At 43.4% G+C, this 19,261-nt stretch overlaps 1 protein-coding gene and 1 pseudogene across 2 annotated transcripts; one reads left to right on the top strand and one right to left on the bottom strand.

Annotated features, from left to right (window-relative positions):
- Positions 1 to 8,636: 8,636 nt before the first annotated feature.
- On the top strand, positions 8,637 to 10,578 carry LOC311104636 (magnesium transporter NIPA2-like; annotated as a pseudogene). The gene is made up of 2 exons: positions 8,637 to 8,646; positions 9,940 to 10,578. The product of its transcript is annotated as a magnesium transporter NIPA2-like (transcript).
- An 835-nt stretch (positions 10,579 to 11,413) lies between these two features.
- Positions 11,414 to 13,500, bottom strand: timm8a (translocase of inner mitochondrial membrane 8 homolog A (yeast)). Its single transcript, XM_084146574.1, has 2 exons — positions 13,306 to 13,500; positions 11,414 to 12,900 (listed from the first exon to the last, which is right to left on the bottom strand). The coding sequence occupies exons 1-2, from the start codon at positions 13,420 to 13,422 to the stop codon at positions 12,739 to 12,741; spliced, it is 279 nt and encodes a 92-aa protein (XP_084002700.1). The 5' UTR covers positions 13,423 to 13,500; the 3' UTR covers positions 11,414 to 12,738.
- Between the last annotated feature and the right edge of the window lie 5,761 nt (positions 13,501 to 19,261).

The raw sequence follows: 19,261 nt of genomic DNA, 5'->3' as shown, positions 1-19,261 counted from the left end.
GGACACGCTGGTTGGTCCTGTTTTGGTGGGATCTTCTGTCACTATCGTCATAATGAGTGGACCAAGGCGCAGCGTGATATGAGTACATACTTTAATAGGTACTTTTCAAACAGCAACAAAAACAACAAAACGATACATGAAGTCCTCGGTCAATAACACAAACCTACACGGAACAAGATCCCACAAAACACAAGTGCACAACAGGCTGCCTAAGTATGGTTCCCAATCAGAGACAACAAGCAACAGCTGATTCACGTTGCCTCTGATTGAGAACCACCCCGGCCAACATAGAAACACATAACCTAGAACAGAACATAGAAAACGAAACATAGACACTACACAAAGAAACTAACACCCTGGCTCAACATACAAGAGTCCCCAGAGCCAGGGCGTGACACTGGCCGATGTCATAACGCGGGAGGTTGTCTTCTATCGAATGAGCCATTGATCATATTTTTGCAATATTCCTACCTCGAGAAATGTGCAATTTAACAGAGGGTCTAGCACATTTCTCCAAATTGTCTACCTCTTCAGTCCAGGGTTCATTGCATGGTGCCGTTGCGGATGTCAGACTCCACTCTGTGAGGCACATGGATCTGCAGGTTGAACATGGTGAGATTGTAGACTCCTGACTCCAGTGATTGGCAGCTAACTAGCTACTTCACATGCTGATATTGACTTTGAGATTATTGTGTGTAGCTAAATTTGCTAGCTAGCTAGCTAGCCAGCCAACCCTTAGAGAGAGCATTGCATTGTGGGTTTTGTAGTCGACTTGAGCTGCAACAGATTTCCACAATGATTTTCACATGTTGCTACCAACCTTATTAATAAGGACAAAATGAAATATTTGTTCACAAAAAAAATTCTCACATATTAGTGTTATTTAACACTGTAAATTATAGGAATTAGTGGATTTTTCCTTTAAGTTCATGGTCAGAATACACATAGAGAGAAAAGTACATAAAAAGGGAATTATGTTCCATTGATGCGCACTTTTTTAACCCTAGAGTCGATGTCCGCGGCCCCTCTGAAAACTGATTTGCATAATACATAAATCCCCATCAACATCTGTCTGTTTAAACTAGAGATATCTGTTTTTTTGCATGGGCTGTTTCTCAATCCACTGCATCCGCCAATGGTCGGCCTTCCGCATGTGTGGTGGAACGTGGCCGAGCTACAGTGGTGTTTGTCAGACCATGAGATGTCCTGAAAACTGGTCTTCTCACGAAATTGGTCTTCTCACGAAAACGGTTTGGCCTACAAACTAATATGACCGCTCTATGGAAAGGTGAGACTCTGACGAACACGTGAAGATAGCCCGTCTGAAGGTAGCCCGGTACCAGTTAAAGAAATGAATGGCAGTATATATGAAAGTAGTTTATGGGTAAAAAAAAATACAAATAATTTCCTGATCTTTCTTATATCTCTCAGAAATAGGACAGACACTTTAAAACAAACTTCCTTCTGATTTATTTTTTGATTATCTGTTTTTCCATGTATGAATCTGTTATTCAATGTGTTTCTATTGGCTAATAGCAGCAAGGCCAAATTCAATGTTTCATCAAAAGAAAATGTATATCTATTTTTTGATACCTAAAGTGGGCCTAAAATTCTAAATCAAATAGCTAAATGATGATATAGGGGAGGCGCATGCAAGCAGATGAGGACATTTGGCAGGATGGAAGAAATTATATAGTAAAACCTGCAATAAGGCAATTGTAAAACAGGGGAAAAAAGCACTACCCTCCCCTGTGCCCAATAAAAAACCACACAACCATCCCCAAAGCAAAGAACTAAAGATAGACAACCCTCCCATACCTTGGACCAACCCCCCCACCCCAGTACATTTCGAACTGTCCCTTAGCAGGTCCGCCTACTGGCTGAGAAATCAGTTCAAAGAGTTCGAGATCAGCAAGGATCGTTGCACTGTCGCCATCCACTAAAATCGCTACATTGGTGGCAACAGTGGTGGCAACAGTGGGATGATACCTTGGGGGCCATTGGAGAGGTGTGCTCACGTGAGGGACTTGCTATAGTGAAGGGTGGGGACACTCTCCCAAACAGAGGGAATAGTGTAACAAACCATGCCTAGGCAGGCCTACATGCTTGGAAAGTGGAGACGTCCTAGAACATCAAAAAGTAAAAGTCAATACATACTGTAAATAACTAATAATCATTTAAAACTATTGTAACTTGAGCCAGGATTCAATCAAAGGTCTATTTTCGACAAGCACACTGCACTTGACTTTAAAGGTAACTTACACCTGAGCAGACTTCCGCAGCAATTATTGTAAATGCGATCTCCACGTACATCAGGTAAAATGCCTTTTAATAGGCGCATTGTCGACAGTACAGTGCACTCGTCGACAACGCACCTTTGATTGAATCTTGGCCTTGATAAAATAAAGGAAAATAATAAAGGTGTCCTCCGAAAAGGGTGGTGGTGGTGGCAGGGCATAAAATAGCATTTGTAACTGTAAAAAAGGTTTTACATTTTATTTCAACATAATAAATAATAAAGGTCCCCTGAAGAGGGGGGTAGTGGCGGGGTCATAAACATGGTTTTCAACTTGCTTATAAAAATAAAGAATAAACATTGTTCTCATAGGTAAGTTTGAGCCTTTGAGGGCCTCCCGAGTGACGCAGCGGTCTAAGGCACTGCATCGTAGTGCTTGAGACATCACTACAGACCCGGGTTCGATCCCAGGCTGTGTCGCAGTCAGCCGCTACCGGGAGACCCATGAGGCAGCGCACAATTGGCCCAGCGTCGTCCGGGTTAGTGGAGGGTTTGGCCTGCCGGGATGTCCTTGACCCATCGCGCTCTAGCGGGCCAGGCCAGGCGCATGCACGCTGACTTCGGTCGCCAGATGTACGGTGTTTCCTCTGACACGTTGGTGCGGCTGGCTTCCGGGTTAAGCGAGCAGTGTGTTAAGAAGCAGTGTGGCTTGGCAGGGTCGTGTTTGGAGGACGCATGGCTCTCGACCTTCGCCTCTCCCGAGTCCGTACGGGAGTTGCAGCGATGGGACAAGACTGTAACTACAAATTGGCGAGAAAAAGGGATAAAAAGTACCCCAAAAAAATAAAAAAACACTGTTCTCTGAATGAAAAGAGGTGGTCAGCTAAAAGATATTGCCTCCTATGACTGTAGTTGATTTCACCCAGTTCTGCATGATATACTCTGTCACCGCCCTGTGAATGTTGGAAGTTATACCTGAGAGTCAATGATGCAGTTACATCTCTTACATATTCAATGTGCAATAGATGATAATATAATGCTATGCAACAAGACAAATCATTACTACTAGCCTATTGGTTGTGGGTTTATATTGTTGTTAATAATATAATTTGTTGCTAAGGCTTTCTTTGTTGCTTTTTCTTTGGGTAGCGGGTAGTTTGTGAGTATTACAAACAAGCTACATCAGGGAACGATATCCCTGCCCTACGCGAGTCCCAGGCTCAACTGGCCCGGCTGTCAGTACCTGGTAAGGGCCCCTCCCTGGGTTACTTGGTCCATTCACTGCCTTGTGAGCATCTTGGAGCTCATGGTTACTACATCATAGGTACGTTTGAGCCTGTGAGGGCCTCCCAAGTGGTGCAGCTTTCTTGAAGCGTCACTATAGACCCGGGTTCGATCCCAGGCTCGCTTAACCCGGGAGATCCATGAGGTGGCGCACAATTGGCCTACTGGCGGCTGGCTTCCGGGTTAAGCGAGCAGTGTGGCTTGGCAGGGTCGTGTTTCGGAGGACGCATGGCTCTCGACCGTCACCTCTCCTGAGTCCGTAGGGGAGTTACAGCGATGGAACAAGACTGTAACGACCAATTGGATATCAGGAATCACATTTTTTTTTAGAAAATGAGCCTGTGATCTTCACTAACAGCGGTGATGAGAGCGAGGTGTGCACATGTCAGGGACTTGCTATTCTCAGAGTTTGTAGAATAGTGAAGTGTAAGGACACACTCTCCTGAACTGAGGGGATAGCAGATGGTTAGCAGATCTGCCTACAGGCTCGAAGATCTGGGTTCAAGATTAACGCACCTTGATTGAATCCTGGCCTTGATAAAATAAAGAACAATAATATCGTTGGTAATTACGTAGCTATGGGAGGTGGTGGTGGGGCATAATATACTAATACATTTCATTTCAGTCATTTAGCAGACGCTCTTATCCAGAGCGACTTACAGTTAGTGAGTGCATACATTATTTTTTTATTTTTCATACTGGGAATCAAACCCACAACCCTGGCGTTGCAAACGCCATGCTCTACCAACTGAGCTACATCCCTGCCGGCCATTCCCCCCCCTACCCTGGGCCAATTGTGCGCCGCCCTATGGGTCTCCCGGTCGCGGCCGGCTACGACAGAGCCTGGATTCGAACCAGGATCTCTAGTGGCACAGCTAGCACTGCGATGCAGTGCCTTTGACCACTGCGCCACTCGGGAGGTGGTCTACCAAACTGTAAAATGTTTTACATTTTAGTTCAACATGATCAAATAAATAACAACAATAAAGTTGTCAGCAGAAGGGGGGTGGTGACAGGATAAAATAATGATCAATTGTAAACATAAGCAGCAGTCAAGCAAGCTCAAACATGCAGGAAACATAATGCAGTACACCAGTGACATATTCAATCTAATTTATTTCCGCTCATATCACATGGACAGAAAAAACAAATAGAATGTTCATGTTTACGATTTCACTTTAGTGGCTTTCTTAGCTTCCCCTTCTCTGCAATCACTCCAGATGATTAAACAGTACTCCAGTGTCAGGACCCAGTGCTCTGCCCTCAACAGGGCAGTTCTTTCCCTTATACTTTACCAGTATATCTTCTCGGACTCCTCCTTCCAGCCAGGGTTGCCAGGTCAAGCAAATTCTAAATGACTCTAAAAACCCGCCCACAAGGCCTGGAAACTAGCCAACATTTTGTTTTTCACAGCAAGAGAGGAGTTGTCACATTTATCCAATAAACTCTTTTTCCATAACGTTATTGAGCAAATTAAGAAGGAATATCGGCGTCATTTTTAACGACATAGGCTAAGAAGCAAAATTAGGTTTTCCATCAAATTATAATTATTGCGAGTTTAAGAATATAGTTGAAGTTTACATACACCTTAGCCAAATACACTTAAACTCAGTTTTTCACAATTCCTGACATTTAATCCTAGTAAATATTCCCTCTCTTAGGTCAGTTAGGATCACTACTTTATTTTAAGAATGTGAAATGTCAGAATAATAGTAGAGAGAATGATAGAGATTTTTCCAACAATTGTTGTTTACAGTTTTCACTTATAATTAACTGTATCACAATTCCAGTGGGTCAGAAGTTTACATACACTAAGTTGACTGTGCCTTTAAACAGCTTGGAAAATTCCAGAAAATGATTTAGAAGCTTCTGATAGGCTAATTGACATCATTTGAGTCAATTGGAGGTGTACCTGTGGATGTATTTCAAGGCCTACCTTCAAACTCAGTGCCTCTTTGCTTGACATCATGGGAAAATCAAAAGAAATCAGCCAAGACCTCAGACAAAAAATTGTAGACCTCCACAAGTCTGGTTCATCCTTGGGAGGAAGTATAAACACCATGGGACCACGCAGCCATCATACCGGTCAGGAAGAAGACGTTCTGTCTCCTAGAGACACTCAAAGGACCTTGTGAAGATGCTGGAGGAAACGGGTACAAAAGTATCTATATCTACAGTAAAACGAGTCCTATATCGACATAACCTGAAATGCCGCTCTGCAAGGAAGAAGCCTCTGCTCCAAAACCGCCATAAAAAAGCAAGACTACAGTTTGCATCTGTACATGGGGACAAATATCGTACTTTTTCGAGAAATGTCCTCTGGTCTGATGAAACAAAAGTAGAACTGTTTGGCCATAATGACCATCGTTATGTTTGGAGGGAAAAGGGGGGACTTGCAAGCCGAAGAACACCATCCCAACCGTGAAGCACGGGGGTGGCAGCATCATGCTGTGGGGGTGTTTTGCTGCAGGAGGGTCTGGTGCACTTCACAAAATGGATGGCATCATGAGGAAGGAAAATTATGTGGATATATTGAAGCAACATCTCAAGACATCAGTCAGGAAGTTAAAGCTTGGTCGCAAATGGGTCTTCCAAATGGACAATGACCCCAAGCATACTTCCAAAGTTGTGGCAAAATGGCTTAAGGACAACAAAGTCAAGGTATTGGAGTGGCCTACACAAAGCCCTGACCTCAATCCTATAGAAAATGTGTGGGCAGAACTGTAAAAGCATGTGCGAGCAAGGAGGCCTACAAACCTGACTCAGTCACACCAGCCAAAATTCACCAAAGTTATTGTGGGAAGCTTGTGGAAGGCTACCCGAAACATTTGACCCAAGTTAAACAATTTAAAGGCAATGCTACCAAATACTAATTGAGTGTATGTAAATTTCTGACCCACTGGGAATGTGATGAAAGAAATAAAAGCTGAAATAAATCATTCTCTCTACTATTATTCTGACATTTCACATTCTTAAAATGAAGTGGTGATCCTAACTGACCTAAAACAGGGAATATTTACTAAGATTAAATGTCAGGAATTGTGAAAAACTGAGTTTAAATGTATTTGGCTGTATGTAAACTTCCGACTTCAACTGTATGATGATGAAAAAAACGATTTAATCAATTTTAGAATAAGGCTGTAACGTAAGAAAATGTGGAAAAAGTCAAGGGGTCTGAACACTTTCCGAATGCACTGTATAGTGAGCAATATGTTAGGAACATCAAATCACAATAAAATTGCAGTATCGAATCGCAATACCTATAGAATCGTAATACATATCATATCAGCACTTACAGTGCCTTCAGAAAGTATTCATACCCCTTGACTTATTCCACATTTTGTTGTGTTACTGCCTGAATTCAAAATGGATTACATTTATAAATTTTTCTCACCCATCTACACACAATACCCCAAAATGACAAAGTGAAAACATGTTTTTATAAATTTTTGCAAATATATTGAAAATGAAATACAGAAATATCACATTTATACTGAACAAAAATATAAACACAACATGCAACAATTTCAAGGATTTTACTGAGTTACAGTTCATATAAGGTAATCAGTCAATTGAAATAAATTAATTAGGCCCTAATCTATGGATTTCACATGACTGGGCAGGGGCGCAGCCTTCGGTGGGCCTGGGAGGGCACAGGCCCACCCACTGGGGAGCCAGGCCCAGCCAGTCAGAATTTGTTTTTCCCCACAAAAGGGCTTTATTACAGACAGAAATACTCCTCAGTTTCATCAGCTGTCCGGGTGGCTGGTCTCAGACGATCCCGCTGGTGAAGAGCCCGATGTGGAGGTCCTGGGCTGGCGTGGTCACACGTGGTCTGTGATTGTGAGGCTGGTTGGACGTACTGACAAATTCTCGAAAACAACGTATGGTAGAGAAATGAACATTACATTTTCTGGCAATAGCTTTGGTGGACCTTCCTGCAGTCAGAATGCCAATTGCACACTCCCTCAAAACTTGAGACATCTGTGGCATTGTGTTGTGTGACAAAACTGCACATTTTAGAGTGGTCTTTTATTGTCCCCAGCAGAAGGTGCACCTGTGTAATGATCATGCTGTTTAATCAGCTTCTTGATATGCCACAGCTGTCAGGTGGATGGATTATTTTGGCAAAGGAGAAATGCTCACTAACAGGGATGTAAACAAATTTGTGCACCAAATTGGAGAGAAGTAAGCCTTTTGTGCGTATGAAACATTTCTGGGATCTTTTGTTTCAGCTCATGAAACATGGGACCAACACTTCACATGTTGCAGTTATATTTTTGTTCAGTATACATAAGTATTCATACCCCTGAGTCAATAATTTGTAGAACCACCTTTGACGGCGATTACAGCTTTGAGTCATCTTGGCTATGTCTGTATCAGCTTTGCACATCTTGATTTGGGGATTTTCTCCCATTCTTCCTTGCAGATTTTCTCAAGCTCTGTTAAGTTAGATGGGGAGCGGCGGTGAACAGCAATCTTCAAGTCTTTCCACAGATGTTCAATGGGATTCAAGTCTCTTTATTGGCTGAGCCACTCAAGGACTTTCACATTCTTATTCTGAAGCCATTCCAGCGTTGCTTTGGCTGTAAGCCAAATCTGAAATTAGCCCGCCCAACTACCTCATCCCTATATTGTTATTTATTTTGCTCATTTGTACCCCAGTATCTCTATTTGCACATCATCTCTTGCACATCTATCATTCCAGTGTTAATACTAATTGTAATTATTTTGCACTATAGCCTATTTATTGCCTTACCTCCATAACTTGCTACATTTGCACACACTGTATATATATGTATTTCTGTTGTATTTTTGACTTTGTTTTGTTTTACCCCATATGTAACTGTGTTGTTGTTTTTATCACACTGCTTTGCTTTATCTTGGCCAGGTCGCAGTTGTAAATGAGAACTTGTTCTCAACTGGTTTACCTGGTTAAATAAAATAAATAAAAATAAAAGTAAGCTTGGGGTCATTGTCCTGTTGGAACGTAAATCTTCTCCCCCAGTCTAAGGTCGTTTGCACTCTGAAGCAGGTTCTCATTAAGGATTTGCCTGTATTTGGCACCGTTCATTGTTCCCTCCTAGTCACTGCCACTGAAAAGCATCCCCATACCATGCTTCACGGTAAGGATGGCGTTAACCAGGCACAGCTCATTATCTGTCTTTCTCCAGACATAGCGGTTTGCATTCAGGCCAAATAGTAACATTTGTGTCATCAGTCCACAGAATCTTTTGCCTTTTTCTCAAGCGTCCGTCTGGCCACTCTCCCACAAAGCCCCAGGTTGGTGAAGTGCTGTAGAGACTGTTGTCCTTCTGGCAGGTTCTCCCATCTCAGCCAAGGAACACTGTAGTTCTGTCAGAGTGGTTCTTGGTTACCTCCCTGACCAAGGTCCTTCTTGTCTGGTTGCTCAGTTTGGTCGGACGGCCAGCTCTAGGCAGAGTCTGGGTAGTTCCATATTCTTTAAATTTCCCAATGATGGAGACCACTGTGCTCTTGGAAACTTTCAACACTCTAGAAATTGTTTTATTCCCTTCCCCAGATCTGTGCCTCATCACAATTCTATCTCTGAGACATACGGACAGTTCCTTGGACTTCATGGTATAGTTTCTGCTCTGACATACACTGTCAACTGTGGGACCTTATAGAGACAAGTGTGTTTTTTTCGAACGATTTCTTTGGCCACAGGTGGACTCCAAGATGTAGTGACATCTCAAGGATGATCAAAGGAAATTGGATGCACCTGAGCTCAATTTGGAGTGTCATAGCAAAGGGGTGTGAATACTTTTATAAATGAGATATTTCTGTATTTAATTTTCAATACATTTGCTAAAATGTCTAAAAACATGTTTTCACTTTGTCAATATATGGGGTATTGTGTGTAGATGAGTGAGACAAAAAATCTATTTAATCCATTTTAAATTCAGGCTGTAACACAACAAAATGTGGAATAAGTCACGGGGTATTAATACTTTCTGAAGGCACTGTAGGTCAATGGTCCCAATCCTACTCCTTGTGTAAGATTTGCTATTTAGTTACGTTTTTTTAGACTCTGCATCATTGGGAAGGGCTCGTAAGCAAGCATTTCACGGTAAAGTCTAGACCCGTTGTATTTGGCGCGTGTGACAATTTGTATTTTATTTTATTTTATTACGATTAGTAAATATATACAGCGCCTTCTTTAGACCAATCCCCTTGAATGCGCTGACATTCTTTTTGGACCAGCATGCTATGAACTAAGATTATAATTTGAGAAACATACTACATCAGTCATATCAACATCTCATAGTGACCTATGCTAAATCACTCATCATCGGTTAAGAGCCACTGATCCATAAAAGCATTGGCAAGAATATAAACTATTGCATCATGCTCCCAGAATGTACTCATTCAAACGTTCCGACTGTGGTCTCTCCCAGGATTCATTGTGTTTGCCGTGTCTGTCGTGGCGAGCAGCCTGATCCTCATCTGGCTAAGGCCAGAAGAACGTGCTGATCTACATCCTGATCTGCTCCGTGATTGGCTCCCTGTCGGTGTCCTGCGTCAAGGGCCTGGGCCTGGGCATCAAGGAGCTATTCACTGGCACCGCTGTCCTAAAGGAACCCCTGTTCTGGTGTCTACTCATCTGCCTGGTGATCTGCATCAGCTATCTCAATAAAGCCTTGGACATTTACAACACGTCCATCGTCACGCCTATCTATTACGTGTTCTTCACCACCTCCGTAATAGCATGTTCGGCCATCCTCTTCAAGGAGTGGCTGAGCATGACCACGGACGGAGCTGTGGGGGCCGTCAGTGGGTTCCTCATAATCATACTGGGTATTTTCCTCCTTCATGCGTTTAAAGACATCACATTCAGCTGGGACTCACTGCCACTGTACCTGTGGAAGGGGCCTCAGGGGTCCCCCTGGGGCCAGCAGCCTTACGTGGCCCTGCCCAGCCAGGAGAGCCAGGCGGAGGGGCCATGGGAGGAAAAGCTGGCCAGAGAGGGGAGCTCAAAAGCTGGGTATTTGCCAGAGGGCTCCATGAGGAGGAACAAAAGCTTTGTCACCACTTAGCACCCGGGTAGGGGTCAATTCAGTATGATTGAAGCTCAACTCATTACTTGAAAAATCCTCTCAGAAAACAATGGGCAATTTAAGTCATTAATTGAATTTCCTGAATTAAACTGAATTGACCTCAATCCTGCTTACACAAAGGCCAAATGTTCAGAGACCAATCGCCCATTGCCAAGCTTTACATTTCAGTTTATTTGATATTTAAACACCTGCGTAGACAAGTGAAAAATATGTTTACTAAATCTGTATTGAGTTAGATCTTATAATGCAATAACCACTGGAAGGATAGTTTGCCTTGCTATAATGGTCATGCACTGCAATCCAGTGAGCACGCTGGATTTCTATAATGACAAAGATGTACACAGTATGTTTAGCTATTAGCAACGTCCAATAGCATTTTCTTTTCACTGAAGGGTATGCCTAAACCACTCAACTGGTTGAAAGTATTAGTCCTACAGGTTTCCCCTTTATCTCTGGATGTTGTTCCTACGGTATAAAAAACAGGTTTATGTATGTAGTGCTATAAATGAGTTAAAGGTACACACTTTAAAATATGAAGTCATGGACAGTGTGATCAAATTGAATGTATTGATATTAGTTTTGAGATCAAATAGTTCACTGAACTGACTTTGTTTTTCACACTGAACTGTAACTTATTGATAGGCCTATTTTTGTCTTATTCCTGTATTTTAATGTCTTTAAAAATGCCACAAGACCTACTGTGAATCAAGGCAACGCAGCTTTTACCTTCATGTAGGCAGTTCAATCATCTGTGTCTCTTTCAAGAAGTTACTGATTGTGTGAAGATTGAACAAAATCTGACTGACACGTTACTGTAATATCTCAATTGTATTATTTCATTGATCATGCATATGAACAACAGTATTAACTGAGGCACTTTCCTAGACCCTTTTGAAATGCATTCCTACTGCATGTGCCAAACGACTTAGTATTTCTTAAACATTGATTTGTAAAATACTGCTGATTCTTTAGTTGAGTATTTGAATAAAGAATTATCTTCAACCTTTTATGCAGCAAGACCCTAATATTGGGACATTTATATTTTAGTCATTTAGCAGACGCTCTTATCCAGAGCGACTTACAGTTAGTGAGTGCATACATTATTTTTCATACTGGCCCCCCGTGGGAATCGAACCCACAACCCTGGCGTTGCAAACGCCATGCTCTACCAACTGAGCTACATCCCTGCCGGCCATTCCCTCCCCTTCCCTGGACGACGCTGGGCCAATTGTGCACCGCCCCATGGGTCTCCTGGTCGCGGCCGGCTACGACAGAGCCTGGATTCGAACCGGGATCTCTAGTGGCACAGCTAGCACTGCGATGCAGTGCCTTAGACCACTGCGCCAATCGGGAGGTGGACCACACTGTATTCAAGTCTAAAGGCCAACGATGACAATATTAGATTTTTGTTTATTGCAAATGTACACTGGAACACTTGTTTCAGCCATAGATCGTGCCCTTTTCCCAACAAGAAATTGTTCATACTCTGACTTGATACTGAATGCAGAGTTCCAGTGGCTTTCCGAGGCAGTGGCAAATTGAATGTGCCATTTATTTGGCCCTTCTCTTCAATGCCCCAGGACACAACCTCAACAGCTGGTCAAGATTGTTATAAAATCAGACGAATTAAGATCTCCCAGCTCAGTTTTCATGATATGATCAACATGCGACATGCTCTCTCATTCAATTTACGACACAGTTTCAGAAAAACATAAATACGAAGATATTTGCTACCAACCAGAATGTTGATATGCTGCATTCAAATACTAGTCGGAACTAGGAAACTCGGAAAATGTCCAACTTGCTAATTAGTTGAACGCGGAACGTGTATAACTACAACCAGTTAGCAGGTCGGAAATTTCAGAGTTTCCTAGTTCCGACTAGCACGTGAACGCGGCATTAATCTTGTGTCCTGCTAGGTGAGAGATAAATTGGCCAAGACTCTTTATTCGTCTCGGTGACATGATACAAGGTGCAAAACCAAGGCACTTTTATCACAACGTCATGTTTCTTCCCCACCCTGGTTATTGGACAGTGTTCTCATTGCACCATATAGAAAGCTGGTATTGCTGTAAGCCACATCTTGATTGGCTGTTCTGCATCTTGTCAGTACATCCAGTCGAGGAGGTTGTTGCTAGACTATTCAGACATGGATTCTGAGAAGGAGCCCCTACTCCTCTGTGTCTGCTCCAGTCTGTTCAGGATGAATTGGCTAGTGTCAATGAAGCGCTCTACACAGTTCACAAAGCAGATCTCTGTCCTGGAGTCCAGCTTTGGCCCAGGTTTGTCCATGCATTTCTCCTGTAGGGAACCAGAGCAGACAGGTGTTCAATCATTGGTTGGATCACGTCATTGCATGGAGTGGAGGACATTGCATCATGCATGAATAACTTGTTCACATTTAAAACACTATTTTACGGTTCGTGTTATCCGGAATCTTTGGGGCGTCCCTAACCTTAACCGTTTGAAACGTCAACTTCAATGGGGTGACGTCAGAGTTGGGACGTCCCAATGATGCTGTAACTAACCGGCATTACCAACTAACTAGCTACTAAACACAAACTAGTTAGTACAATCAAGGAGTCTACAAGCCCATTGTACTATTGGCTAACTGTCCATGTCTATGCATTCATTCACTTGGTGTTCAAGTAGCTAGTTAGCTCACCTAGCTAGCATGCTAGATATCATTGCAGAAACGTTTCTTACCCAACACACTTCAGTCATCTGATGGACCAACTGCTGAAACCTTTGTTTTTGGGACTCGATTTCGATGAATTGCTGAAGCTGAGGGTCTGCTGTTGCTCCTTGGTTCTCCATGTTCATGCACAAATCGCTAAAAAAACGAGACAGAAATGTACACTGACCTTCACGTGTGTGGATAGGCTAGGCGCATCACAGGAAACGGAAGAGAGCTCGACCAATCAGAAAGTGCGCCCCTAATATTTCTTCTTCTTCTTCTTCTTCTTCTTCTTCAGTGGGGTTTATCGGCGGTTGGCATCCAATGTTATGGTGCCTTACCGCCACCTACCGTACTGGAGTGTAGGCCAGAGACAGGGACAAACTAAATCCTACCTGCCAACCCAGTTTCTCTTTAAAAAGACAACAAAATATGTGATACTATATCTAATGACGTTCTACTCAATATACTCTTTAAACTAATTTCCTGTATCCCCTTCTCCCTCATACTTAATCTCATCGTCTCTCTTTCCCTCTGATACTGCCCACACTGTAGCAATACATGCTCCACAGTCTCTATTTCCTGACAATAATCACATTTTCCTGATGGATGCTTTCCTATCATGCTTAATGTCTTATTCAACTAGCCTCCTCTCTTCTGTCCCTTCCTGCCGTCCTCCCCTCCCCGACTTTCCTCTGTACTTGAAATAAATGCCTTCCCTTAATATTGATATTCCACTGCTCCTGCCATCTCTGCACCATCACTGTATATATCAGTCTTTTAGCCTTTGCCTTGCTCATTGACACTTCAACATCAACATCCCCACTACTAAGTGCTTGTTTAGCCTGTGCATCTACTGCCTCGTTCCCCTCCACCCCCACATGGGCTGGAACCCAAATAAATCTTATCTGAATACCCATTGCTTCCTGCACCTTCCTGACTATGTATGGCACATTTCGTCCCCTCTTCCATAAGGCACCATCATCTGCAAATAACGACCTCCCTATATCCGGCTGTACTTGAGAGTAAACATCATTGATCATGATTGAGAACAACAGAGGACTAATCACGCTCCCCTGCGGTGTACCATTATCCACCAAGTAGCTGCCTGATAAAGATTTCCCCACCCTCACCTGGATAGATCTTCCAAACAGGAAATCCTTTATCCAGTTGTACAGTCTTCCTCCTACCCCCATAATATCTAGCTTGATTAACAACTCCTTCTTCCACATCATATCATACGCCTTCTCCACATCAAAAAAGACAGCTACAACAGTCTCCTTGTTCACCTGAGCCTTCCTGACCTCTGCTTCTAAGCAGAGCACTGGATCCATAGTTCCCCTACCCTTCCTGAACCCACTCTGATGTGGCGTTACTAGCCCTCTGCTCTCCGGGAAGTAAGTTAGCCTCTCCGTGATCATACGTTCTATAATCTTACATACATGTGATGTTAAAGCTATTGGCTGATAGCTTGTTGGCTTCGTTGGATCCTTCCCGGGCTTCCGGATTGGTACCACTACTGCCTCCTTCCAACTGCCTGGTAGTTTCCCCTCCTCCCACACTCTGTTGTACAACACCAATACCTTATCCAGTGCCTCATCACTAAGATGGGCCAACATAACATAGCACACCTCATCTTTCCCAGTTGAAGTTAACCCTCCCTTACCTATTGCTCTATTCACCTCTGCCCTGGTAAATGGTGCACTCAACGCGTCATTTACATCCTCCCTCCTTTCCAGCACTCCAGGATGCTCCTCTCTCGTGTTCTCTCTCCCCTTCTGCCCCTCCTCTGACAGATTTGCTGAGCTATGCACTTGAACAAATGCTTTGACCATCATCTCTGCTTTCTCCTCATCTGTTACTGCCACATCCTCCCCACTCGTCAACACTGGATAATCCCACTCCCTTCTGATCCCACTCATCCTCTTAATCATCCCCCACAATTCTCCCACAGGTGTCGCCCTTCCAATGGTGTCACAGTCCCGATGCCAACATGACATCTTTACCTGATGGATAGTTCTCCTCACCATGGCCTGGGCCTGCTTATGAATCAGATGTTGGAAATTATGCGTCCTTTTCAGTACTCTAAATGCCCTGTTTTCCTACTCCTCACCATTGCCCCACATTCCTCCGTCCACCATGGGACTGCTTTCCTCCTCCTCCTCCCTGAACTCTTAGGTATAGCCTCAGTAGCTGCCCCCACTAACGTTGTTCTCACCCAGTTATTCATACTATCTACATCCCCTGTCATATCCGCCCGAGCCATCACCTGCTCACTCAGCTCCTGAAATTGATCCCACTTTGCCCTTCCAAACACCCACCTGCCTACTCCCTCCACTAACAGCTCCTCCTCCCTTCGGCCTACTGTGCATAGAATGGGGTAATGATCACTCCCTACTGTCGACTCCTCCCATACCTCCCACTCACATATTCCTCCCATCCCCCCCCCCCCCCCCCCCCAAAGCATGTTGTGGGCGTTAAAATCCCCACACCACATTACCTTACTTCTTTCCTGGCCCTCCACCCTCTTCAGCACTTCCACGTCCAATATCTGACACGGATGATAGTAATTCACTACCACTAGCACCCCTCCTCTCAGCCACACCTCCACCACCACATACTCCTGTTCAATACCTTTGCCTATCATCTTGTAGGGAATTCTTTGCTTTATGAAGGTGGCATCCCCCCCCTCCCCCTATATCTCGGTCCCTACGAACCACTACATATCCCTGTATAATAAACTCCACATTCGGTTTGAGCCATGTTTCCTGCACACAAATAATATCCGGCTTAGCTAGCATATCAACAATGAACTGCTTGAACTCCTGCCCATTAGCCAACAGGCTTCGAGCATTCCATTGTAGTACTACTACCATAACTAAGATCCAGTAATACATGACTCCACCATCGGCTGATTGAGGTAATCTCGAACCTCTTCCCATGTCAACCCTGTCACTCAAATGTCTCCCAGCAGCTTTCACTATTAGCTGAATCCTCTCTGTTTTAGACTCTACTTTATCGGTGCTATTGATAGCTCCTGCTATAAACAGCAGCTTTCTATTTTCTATGTATACCATATCGCTGCCCACCTGCCCCGTAATCCCTGGTCTAGATGCTCCTACCCTTCTCTCCCTTGAACCTGTATCTCCCTGGACCTGGACCACCCTCACTGCCTCAGCATATGACACCCTTCTCTCCTGGACCACCCTCACTGCCTCAGCATATGATACCCTTCTCTCCACTCTCACTTGTTGCACCTCCACTGCCTGCTTCATAGCCTCACACCCACTATATGCCACACTATGAGCACCCCCACAGTTGCAGCACTTTGGTTGTACACCATCTCCACACTTCCCATACTCATGCTCTCCTCCACACCTGGCACCTCTTTTTCTCTTTACAGACTGTTGCCACATGCCCAAACCTCTGGCATTTATAACATCTTAAAGCAGGGGTGTCAAACTCATTTTAGCTCAGGGGCCACATGGAGGAAAATCTATTCCCAAGTGGGCCGGACCGGAAAAATCATGGTATATATAACTTAAAAACAACAACTTCAGATTGTTTTCTTTGTTTTAATACGATCAACATACAACATAAAGCTGGAGCCTGAGGACAGTGTGTCCAAAATAGTACAAGCACAACATCACTATTAATCATAAAACATGTCAAGTTTATTTGAAAATTCTAAAGAAAAAGAACACACAAACACACAATGCCTCAGTGATTAACAGAACTGTTTCACAGATCACAGAACTATATCAGGGTGTCATTTCTCAGGCAGAAATGTAGATAAAAATAATGAAATCCTGTTCCCCAAACAAGTGCAAGAACCACAGAGTCAAGAATAGGTTAAATATACAAATAAAATAAAATCAATTAAAAACAATAGCACATCAACATAAAAACATATAAACATAAAGCTGGAGCCTGAGGACAGTGTCCAAAAGCACAACATCACTATTAATCATAAAACACCTCAAGTTATTTGAAAGTTCTGAGGACAAAGAACACACAAACACACAATGCCTCAGTGATTCACAGAAGTATATCACAGATCACAGAACTATATCAGGGTGTCATTTCTCAGGCAGAAATGTAGATAAAAATAATGAAATCCTGTTCCCCAAACAAGTGCAAGAACCACAGAGTCAAGAATAGGTTAAATATACAAATAAAATAAAATCAATTAAAAACAATAGCACATCAACATAAAAACATATAAACATAAATCTGAAAGCGTTGCTCAAACTCCCGTAACAGTCCCGTTATTTTATCTTTGAACCGCTTCATGTCTGCCACATGTTGGGTCGCGCACACATTTTTCAGACAGGGGAAGTGAGCTGCATCACCACCGGCAAGTTGCGTCTCCCACAATGACAGCTTCAACTTGAAAGAACGTATGCTGTCATAATACTGCGTGACAACTTTGTTGCGCCCTTGCAGCTGTTTGTTCAAGTTATTCAGGTGCTCTGTAACATCCACCATAAATGCAAGGTCCTGCATCCATTCTGCGGAATGAAATTCTAACACTGGTTTGCCCTTTTCTTCCATTAACTGTTCAATTTCTTCTCGTAAATCAAAGAAACGCCTCAGCACAGCACCTCGGCTTAACCATCTTACCTCAGTGTGGTATGGCAGGCCATAGATGTGGTCTTTCTCTCTGAGAAGGCTGTCAAACTGACGGTGATTCAGACTTCTGGATCGGATGAAATTAACAGTTTGGATGACCACCTTCATGACGTTATCCATCTTTAATGACTTGCAACACAAAGCCTCCTGGTGCAAAATACAGTGAAAAGTCAAAAAATCACATCCTCCATTTGCAGATTGCACTTTCTCTCTGAACTTTGTCACAACGCCTGCTTTTTTCCCGATCATTGAGGGCGCACCATCTGTAGCCAGGCTGACAGCGCGGGACCAGTCCACTCCGACCCTGTCCAGCGTGCCGACGAGTGCGGTAAAAATACCAGCTGCTGTCGTTGTATCTGTCATCGGCACCAACTCCACAAACTCCTCGGTGACGGTCAATGTGTCATCAACTCCGCGGATGAAAATGGCCAGTTGTGCAACATCTGTAATGTCCGTGCTTTCATCAATTGCAACCGAAAACGCAATAAATGACTTTACTTTTTGCTTCAACTGGCTGTCCAAATCCACTGAAAGATCGGAAATCCTGTCTGCAACTGTGTTTCTTGTCAGGCTGATATTTGCAAAAGCCTGCCGCTTTTCAGGGCACACAATCTCCGCTGCCTTCATCATGCATGTTTTTACAAATTCACCCTCACTAAATGGTTTTGAAGCCACTGCGATTTCATTAGCAATGAGGTAGCTAGCTTTCACTGCAGCGTCACTGATGTCTCGGCTGTGAGTAAACACAGACTGCTGTTTCTTCAGACCCGCCAACAGTTCATTCACCTTCTCTCATCTCCGCTGTCCTTGAAAGTTGTCATATTTGTCGGCATGAAGACTCACATAGTGGCGACGAAGGTTATATTCTTTCAGCACTGCAACATGCTCTAAACACACCAAACATACAGCTTTCCCATTCAATTCCGTGAATAAATAGGATGACCATTTTTCTTGGAACACTCTGCGTCCACTTTTCTATTTTTTGACAGAGACATATTGGGGCAATGAGGGTGCCAAAGCACATAATGTTAAAAGTAGGAGCCGTAATAAATATTGCGGGCAAAACAAAGTAGCTCATTGGCTGCACGTGCTTGACCTACTTGCTCTGCCCCGGTATAAACAGTTTGCTTGCTTAACACAATTGCTATTGTGCCATCCAGTGGACGCAATTGGAACAGCAGTTTATTTTATTGAAAAATTGCAGCGCATTTTTATACTTTACAAAATTATTTTTTATTTTTTTATCATCTCGCGGGCCAGATTAAACCCGTTTGCGGGCCTGATCCGGCCCGCGGGCCGGACGTTTGACACCCCTGTCTTAAAGGCTTCGGTACATAAGCCCTCACATAGTAA

The sequence above is a fragment of the Coregonus lavaretus genome (assembly GCF_964263955.1).
Source record: "Coregonus lavaretus genome assembly, chromosome: 29".
NCBI lineage: Eukaryota > Metazoa > Chordata > Actinopteri > Salmoniformes > Salmonidae > Coregonus > Coregonus lavaretus.
The sequence above is the reverse complement of the archived record's forward strand: the minus strand, read 5'-3'. Positions and strand labels throughout refer to the sequence as shown.

Coding starts and splice junctions, on each gene's coding strand:
- timm8a (XM_084146574.1), bottom strand. CDS start 13,422: ATGAACATGGAGAACCAAGGAGCAACAGCAGACCCTCAGCTTCAGCAA. Junction 12,901..13,305: donor AGATGACTGAAGTGTGTTGG/GTAAGAAACGTT, acceptor GGTTCCCTACAG/GAGAAATGCATGGACAAACC.